The 9,400-nt window shown below is 37.3% G+C and overlaps 1 protein-coding gene across 1 annotated transcript in view; it reads right to left on the bottom strand.

Annotated features, from left to right (window-relative positions):
* CEP135 (centrosomal protein 135kDa) overlaps positions 1 to 9,400 on the bottom strand; it is a 57,928-nt gene that overhangs the window by 39,167 nt on the left and 9,361 nt on the right. The window contains exons 2-4 of the mRNA XM_012641096.1: positions 8,173 to 8,363; positions 6,858 to 7,025; positions 966 to 1,107 (exon numbers count right to left, since the gene is read on the bottom strand). Coding sequence (XP_012496550.1) covers positions 966 to 1,107; positions 6,858 to 7,025; positions 8,173 to 8,363 — 501 coding nt within the window. The remainder of the gene's footprint in view (positions 1 to 965; positions 1,108 to 6,857; positions 7,026 to 8,172; positions 8,364 to 9,400) is intronic.

Below are 9,400 nucleotides of genomic sequence, written 5' to 3'. Positions count from 1 at the left end.
TAAGCAAAGAGAACCTAATCAGAATCTCTTTATTTTAGAGTATTATACTGAGATAATAAACTGAAAAAATCCCCTTATATTCTCTGCAAAATACAGTTATCTGCATCAACCATTTCCACTAGTATATTCCACAGTTTGAAATGCTTCCCCAGCTATCACCACAGAGAACGTTACTAGTGCTTGCTCACTCCTTTGAATTCCTTTTCACTTTCTTAATGGCATTTGTGTTATTTCTCTTGTCTCAACTCCACTGCTGGACTGCAAGCTTCTCACAAGCAGCAACACCAACTTATTATATCCTCAGAACATTTATACAGTGCCCTGCCCAGGTGGCTTAATGAAGTTTCAATTAAATAGAATTTATATTTGATTCCAATTTTAAGGAAATATAAACATGAAGCTAGAGAAATCAGGAAAAAAGAATTTCAAATCCAGTTACAAATCTATTCATGTCCAATTAGCATCTGACATAAATCTGAAGGAATAAAGGTTCCTGTAAAGATAAACTCAGCCACGCACGGTGGTGTAGGCCTGTAGTCCCAGATACTTGGAAATGGAGGCAGGAGGATCACTGAAGCCCAGGAGATCAAAGCTGCAGTGAGCTATGATCGTGCCACTGAACTCTAGCCTGGGCAATAGAGCAAGACCCTGTCTCTCTTTTTTTTTTGGAAAAAAAAGACAACTCTCACTTGAAGATGAAACTAAATGTCAAAGCAACTCTACTGAAATAGGTTCTAAATTATTTTAAAACAAGTATGGACAGAAACCTCAAATATACAACTTATTTGAAATCAAAGTTTCAAAACAAGTAAAATATTCTCTATCATTCAGAAAGTATTTATTGAGCACTTGTGCAAAATTCTCTGCTAGATGCTAGAGACTTAATAAGACAAAAGCTGTCCTAGCAAGAAACTTTCTGCTACTCAAGTAATCAATCAGGTCAAGGCAACAATTATTTAATGCACCTGTTATCAGCCACTTGCAGGAGGTCTGCAATGTACGGGTCATCTGGCTGTGGAACTGGATACGAACTGACTTCAGAGGGAGGGACTGGCTCATCAATTTGCATACGCTGGCGCCTAAAAGCGATACTTCTTTTCTTGCCACCTAAAAAAAAATCAGCGAGTGTCTTAAAAAATTAAGAAGCAAGATAAAACATTGTCTTAGAAGAATTAAATAGTCCAGGTTAGGCTTTTTGTTATGAAGTATGTCTCTAGTTCATATTACATATGGATAAAATATGTTCTCCTCCATATGCAAATACCCACCCTGATATTTAACTAAATAATGCTTTCCTGAAAACCTCAACAAGACGCAGTTATAAAATGTTTTATATGTCTGCATACTTGGCACATACAGGCATACCTCGTTTTATTGCACTATGCTTTATTGTGCTTCGCAGATACTGTATTTTTTTTTTTTTTTTTACAAACTGAAGGTGTGTGGCAATCCTGCATCAAGCAAGTCTACCCATGCCATTTTTCCAACAGCATGTGCTCATTTCGTGTCTGTGTCATATTTTGGCAATTCTCACAATAGTTCAAATTTTTTCATTATTATAATATGTGTAATGGTGATCTTTAATTGGTGATCTCTGATGTTACTATTGCAATTATTTTGGGGTGCCATGAACCAGGCCCATCTAAGACAGTGAGCTTAATGGATACATGTTGTGTGTGTTCTGATTGCTTTACTGGCCGTTCCCTTGCTTCTCTCCCTTTCCGTGGGTCTCCCTATTCCCTGAAACACAACAATACTGAAATTAGGCCAATTAATGACCCTACGATGGCTTCTAAGTGTTCAAATGAAACACATCACTCACTGGAAATCAAAAGTTAGAAATGATTAAGCTGGTTAAGAAAGGCATGTCAAAAACCAAAATAGGCCAAAGGTCAGGCCTCTTGCACCAGTTAGCCAAGATATGACTGCAAAGGAAAAGTTCTTGAAGGACATTAAAAGTGCTATTACTGTGGACACACAAATGGTAAGAAAGCAAAACAGCCTTATTGCTGATATGGAGAAAGTTTTACTAGTCTGGTTAGAAGATCAAACCAGCCACAACATTCCCTTAAACCAAAGCCTAATCCAGAGCAAGGACCTAACTCTTTAATTCCATGAAGGCTGAGAGAGGGGAGGAAGCTGCAGAAGAAAGGTCGGAAGCTAGCAGAGCTTGGTACATGAGGTTTAAGGTAAGAACCCATCCCCATAACATAAAAGTGCAAGGTGAAACAGCAAGTGCTGATGGAGAAGCTGTAGTAAGTTATCCAGAAGACCTAGTTATGATCAGTGATGAAGATGGCTACACTAAACAACAGATTTTCAGTGTAGATGAAACAGCCTTCTATTGGAAGAAGATGCCATCCAGGACTTTCATAGCTAGAGAAGTCAATGCCTGGCTTCAAGGCTTCAAAGCTTCAAAGGACAGGCTTACTCTGTTGTTAGAGGCTAATGCAGCTGGTAACTTTAAATTGAAGCCAGTGCTCATTTGCCATTCTGAAAATCCCAGGGCCCTTAAAAATTACGCTAAATCTACTCTGCCTGTGCTCTATAAATGGAATAACAAAGCCTGGATGACACACATCTGTTTATAGCATGGTTTACTGAATATTTTAGGCCCACTATTAAAACCTACTGCTCAGAAATAAGATTCCTTTCAGAATATTATTATTCACTGATCATGTACTTGGTCAACCAAGAGCTCTGATAGAGATGTACAAGGAGATGAATGTCATTTTCATGCCTGCTAACACAACATCCTTTCTGCAGCCCATGGATTAAGGAGTAATTTCAACTTTAAACTCTTATTATTTAAGAAATATATTTCATAAGGCTATAGCTGCCGGAGACAGTGATTCCTCTGATGGATCTGGGCAAAGTAAACTGAAAACCTTATGGAAAAGATTCACCATTCTAGATGCCACTGAGAACATTTGTGATTCATGGGAGGAGGCCAAAATATCAACATTAACAGGAGTTTGAAAGAATTTGATTCCAAGCCTCAGGGATAATTTTAAGACATTGGAGAAGGAAGTCACAGCAGATGTGGTAGAAAATGCAACAGAACTAGAACTAGAAGTGGAGCCTGAAGACATGACTGAATCGATGCAATCTTACGATAAAATTTGAATGGATGAGGAGTTGCTTCTTACAGATGAGCAAAGAAAGTAGTTTCTTGAGATGGAAAGTATTCCTGGTGGAAAAGCTGTGAACACTGTTGAATGACAACAAAGGATTTGGAATATTACAGAAACTTAGTTGATAAAACAGCAGCAGAGTTGGTGAAGATTGACTCCAATTTTGAAAAAAGTTTTACTGTGGGTAAAATGCTATCGAACAGCATCACACGCCACAGAGAAATCTTTCATGAAAGGGAGAGTCAATTCATGCAGCAAACTTCACTGTTGTCTTAACTTTAAGAAATTGCCACAGCCACCCCAACTTTCAGCAACTACCACCCTGATCAGTCAGCAACCATCAACGTTGAGGCAAGATCCTCCACCAGCAAAAAGATTACAACTTGCTAAAGATGACTGTTAGTATTTGTTAGCAATAAAGCCTTTTGGGGTGTAGAGGGGACAGGGTCTCACTCTTGTCACCCAGGCTACAGTGCAGTGGCATCACCATAGCTCAATGCAAGTTTAAACTTCTGGGCTCAAGCGATCCTCCCACTTCAGCCTCCCAAAGTGCTAGGATTACAGGCATGAGCCACCACACCTGGCCCAATAAAGCAATTTAAAATTAAGATATGTACATTGTTTTTTAAAGACATAATTATACTTTACAATTAACAGACTATAGTATAGCATAAACATAACTTTTATATGTGCTAGGAAACCAAAAAATTTGTGTGACTCACTTTATAACAATATTCGTTTTCTTGCAGTGGTCTGCAACCAAACCTGCAATATCTCCAAGATGTGTCTGTGTGCCCAGATTTAATTTGTTCCTCCACTAGATGACGATGAGACTTTGGCAAGATTAAAAGCTGAGTGTGCCTTGTGGTATTCGTTATTATGAGGTCAAGAAATCATTACTAGTAGAAAACTGTCAAACAAGGAGCTTAAAGCAGTAAGAACTAAAAATATATATGCTTAGGAGAAAGGGGAATGCTCCTACACTGTCAGTGGGAATGTAAAGTAGTACAGCCATTATGGAAAACTGTATGGCCGTTCCTCAAAAAACTAAAAGTAAAACTACCATATGATCCAGCAATCTCACTGCTGGGTGTATATCCAAAAGGAAGGAAATTAGTATATCGAAGAGATACCTGCACTCCCATGTTTATTGCAGCACTATTCACAGTAGCCAAGATATGGAATAAACCTAAGTGTCCATCAACAATGAATGGACAAGAAAATGTGGTATATATATACAGTGGGATATTATTCGGTCATAAAAAAGAATGAAATCCTGTCATTTGCAGCAACATGGATAGAACTGCAGGTCATCATGTTAAGTGAAATAAGCCAGGCAGAGAAAGATAAATGTCACATGTTCTCATTCATATGTGGGAGCTAAAAAAATGGATCTCATGGAGATAGAGAGTTGACTGGCAGTTACCAGAGGCTGGGGAGGGAAGGGAAGAGAAGTTGGTTAAGGGATACAAAAACACAGATAGAAAAAATAAGTTCTACTATTCGACAGTACAGTAGGGAAATTACAGTTAACAATGATTTATTGTATATTTCAAAATAGCTACAAGAGAAGAATTGTAATGTACCCAACACGAGGAAAGGATAAATGTTTGAGGTGATAGATATCCAATTACCCTGATTTGATCATTACACACTGTATGCTTTTATCAAAATATCACATGTACACCCAAAATATATACAACTGTTATATATCAACTTTTAAAAAACACATGCTTATTAAGTAACGTCAAAAGAGCAGATGACCGAAATTTTAAATAGCAAAATTAGAACACAAGGGAATGTCATCTGTAATATAAAGCGATGCTATAACCTGAATTGGTAGGGAATGTTTTCTTAATTATTTTTCATTAAGTAGCAGTAGTAAACTTTTTTTTATGGATAGATATATACTGTCTCAGTCTAAAAAACACTGATAATTTACTTTTTTAAGCATCTGGCCGAGTTTAGAAGTATACTTGAAAAACTAATAAATCCTCATGAAGAACAAACACAATCCACAATTTTGTCTTTGTTAGAATTCCAGCAAATTTGTATACTCCTGTCTCCAGTTTTAAGGATGAAGAAACTGAGCCAGCAGTGTTTCAGTGGCCTGCTTGCATGGATGCACCTACACAAGGCTAACCACTTCCTTCTTCCTTTACCTCCTACTTTTCCTCCCTGGTTGCGCCTTCTCAGTTTCTCTCAAAACCCTCTTGTTCTACCAGTCCCTCAAATACCAATTTCCCTACGGTCTAGCTTTGGTTCTTTTCTCTTCCCAGTTTACATAATCTCACTAGATAATTCCCACCACTTCCATAGCTTCAATTACCGTAATACTCCAGTGACTCTCAAATTCGAATCTCCATCTGGGCGCACACTTCTGAGAACAGATCTAATATATTCCACTGCTTACTAAAAATTTCAACATGAAGGTCCTGTGGGTATAACATACTCAACACATCCAAAAGTAGACTCCTGCTCCACTTTCCAATTCTCTATCTTAAGAAATAGTATCATCATCCACCCACTGATTCACTTGAAACAGAAATCTGGGAATTCTTCCACTTCCCAAATCTATCACATTCAGTCGCTAAATTCTATTAATTATGAATCTTGAATCTCTCTTGAATCTGTCCCATTCTTTCCTCAGGAAACCTGATTATCCTCTTTTTTATCTTAATCTACTTACTTCTGAGATCTTTCCACATTCTCTGCCTTTCCTGCCCTTGGCTCACAGTGCCCGTCTCCTTCTCAGTCCTGTGTCTTCTCAGGCCCCACAGCTCTAATCCCTGCACTCTCAAGAGTCCCCTTTCCACTCAGCTTCCGGTACACAATAACATGACTATGCTCTGGGCTTTGTCATCACTCACAACTGTGCCAGCTTCTTGATCTTCAACTCTGAAACTCCCTTTTGACTGTAAACTTCAACCCAATTACTTTTGGTCTTCACCGTGCTCTTTAATCCCTGTCTCTACCTAGTCTCACGCTCCAGTAGCCTCCTGTGCCTCACTTGCTTCCACAGTCTTGATCCCATGGTTCAGACATTTCAGTGACCTTGTATTGGAAATTCTTCCACCAACCTATGCCTGCCGAACAACCACCAACTTTGGATGTGGCCCATCATTTCCCTTTTCTTGCTCTAAGAACTACTGAGTATAGTGCTAAAAATGGCGAAATAAACTAAGACAGTATACAATTTCCAAATTCTTTGAGTCTGGATTACTTTTATAACTTAAAATAATAATGATAATAATGACAGAAAAAGAATTAAAAATAGTGATTAGGGAAATAAAAGTCTGGGCATTGAAATTAGGCCTCTTTTATCTAAGAAGCTATCACTATTAATATATAAGTTTCTAAGCACATATATAAAATATTACCTTGATCTTCAGAAATATAACAAGAAGTTTATGTGACTATCCAATACAGCTATCTATCTAACTATTTATTCATTGTAGAGACAAGGTCTCGCTCTGTTGCCCAGGCTGGAGTGCCATGGCTTGATCATAGCTCACTGTAACCTTGAACTCCTGTGCTCAAGCGATACTCCTGCTTCAGTCTCCTGAGGAGCTAAGACTATAGGCACATGCCACCACACCCAGTTAAATCTTTCCGAACTCCAAAGTTTAAGAATGAAAATCGAAAGTCCTGTTTCAGTCAATAGTTTTAATATCTTTAAAAGACTAAATGCATATAATTTGTTTTGTAAAGGAATAGACTTACCTGGAGTTTGTACTACAGCTTGCAAATTCTTTTCTTGAAGTTGTTGAATTTTTTCATTCTTAGCTTTGCTTTCTTTCTCCAAAAGTTTGAGTTTGTGAACATATTGGTTATTCAGAAATTTTAGATCAGCTGTTTCACGTGCACACTTCTTCACTGTAGTTTTCAACTCTTAAAATGAAAAAGATTCAAAGACTATTTTATTTTTTTTAGAGACAGGGTCTCACTCTGTTGCCCAGGCTGGAGTGCAGTGGTGTCATCATAGCTCACTGCAACCTTGAACTCCTGGGCTCAAGCAATCCTCCCACCTCAGCCTCCTGAGTAGCTAGGACTACAGGCGCACATAACCATGCCTGGTTAATTTTTCCATTTTTCTGTAGAGATGGGGTCTCACTATGTGCCAGGTTGATTTCCTGATCTTTAAAATAGTCTTTGAGGCCAGGCACAGTGGCTCACACCTGTAATCTTAGCACTTTAGGAGGCTGAGGGCAGGAGGATTGCTTGAGGCCAGGAGCTCAAGACCAAGCAGGGCAACATAGCCAGACTACCTCTACAAAAAAAAGTTATTAATTTTTTTTTAAAAATCAGGAAATCCATGAAGTTTTTTCATTTAACAAAATATAAAAAGTCATATCAACTTGAAAGGTTCCACCTAATTCTTCATGCATGCTTTGTTTGAGGTCTATTACCTTTTCTACTATTATTAACAAAACTACAAATAACTCACTAAGCACAAAAGAGAATTATGTTTTTCTGCTGTTCGATCAACCTAATGTACAACATGGCTTTTGATACAGTAAACTGGGTCTGAAGCTAAAAGATTATGAATTCATGCCAGCTATTAGACTAGGCTTTCTACTGAATATAAGAATTTATAATAAAATAACCATATAATTACCCTTTGCTTAGTACCTTTGAAATCATCATCCTATTTTACCTCCCAGCTCAAACATCAACTATTAAACAATCAGAGTGACATATGGCTTTCACCTTACTTTACTACTTTTATTTTTGGTAAGGGAAAAACAGAAGTTGTTTTAGAACATTCCTCCAGTAATAGCATTTAATACTCTCTATAGCAATGTTAACTCTAAAAATTTAATCCACATATAATGACGTCTATTATAGCTATAGAAAGAACATTTATTTTCCTTCCTAGGAACTCTCCAACACACCCTATGGTATTTTGGGAGCTATTAGTAGAAGGGCTACTGTATTTTCTGGTCAATAGTATTAAAATTAGACTTTAGCCTTTCCAACATATAAAACAAAAAGGGTAAAGATATTGCATGTTAAAAATTACCAAATTTTCACTTACCTTTAATGTGTTGGTCTGAGTGTTCTCTCAGTTTCATTAACTCCAGGTATAATTCATTATTTTCCTTACTCAATTTTGCATTTTCAAGTTTATAGGGTTCCAAAACAAACTCAAAATTGGCACTTTCTTTTTCTGCTTTTACAGCAGATAATTTTGACTGCCGAAGGCTTTCTGTTGTATGAACTAGGTCGCTAACATTAAAGAACAGAAAATGTTACTACAAGGAAACATTCCATTAACTTTCTAATAACTAAAAATCTATTTTTAAAAATGCCTAAAACAGTCATGAGCCATATAATGACATTTCAGTTAACAACACATCACATACAGGATGGCGGCCCCATCAGATTACAAGGAAGCTGAAAAATCCCTATTGCCTAGTCACAGCTGTTACAAAGTTGTAGCATGACACATTACCTTTTCTGTGTTTAGATACAAACATACTTACCATTGTGTTACAATTGCCTACAGTATTCCATACAGTAACATGCTGTAAAGGTTTGCAGTCTAGAAGCAATAAGCTATACCGTGTCGCCTGGGTGTGCAGAAGGCAATACGATCTAGGTTGTGTAAGTACACTCTGTGATGTTCTCACAAAGATGAAACTGCCTAACAACACGTTTCTCAGAATGTATTCTCATCGTTAAGTGACACATGACTAGGTTAATGTTAAATGAGATCAAATTATTAAAAAAGAATGAATACTAGAGTTCTTTCAAGGTATCAGGAGGTTCTCAAAAATTTCTCAAAACAAGATTATGAAACATGTACATTTTAGAATCATCTTTGCATCTCCCCTCTTCTTCATCCCCCTGTCCAGTTAGTCACCTGATCCAGTGGAATCTGTGAGATTTGTTTATTGAGCAAATATTTGAGTGCCTGCTATATGCCAAGCATCAAGGACACAATAAATAAGATATAGTCCCTTACCTCTAAGAACACAGACTAGTGGAACGTTGATTCAATAAATATTTCTTGAGCAGGGAACACAATAAAGTCCTCACCATCATGGAGCTTTCTGACAGTCTGTCATAAAATTATGATACTATGTGATAAACTCAACAAATAATTCAATGCCTACTCTATGTTTAACCTGTTCTGGGTATAGCAGTGACAAAGTCAGACTTTCTGGTCTCATGGAGTTTGAATTCTAAAAGAACACAAAAACAAGTTTCCAATAATGATGACATGTAGTTAAAGGTAAGATGTAAGATGTGAAAAAGTCCTG

This window comes from Propithecus coquereli, unplaced genomic scaffold (genome assembly GCF_000956105.1).
Source record: "Propithecus coquereli isolate 6110/MARCELLA unplaced genomic scaffold, Pcoq_1.0 Scaffold162, whole genome shotgun sequence".
NCBI lineage: Eukaryota > Metazoa > Chordata > Mammalia > Primates > Indriidae > Propithecus > Propithecus coquereli.
The sequence above is the reverse complement of the archived record's forward strand: the minus strand, read 5'-3'. Positions and strand labels throughout refer to the sequence as shown.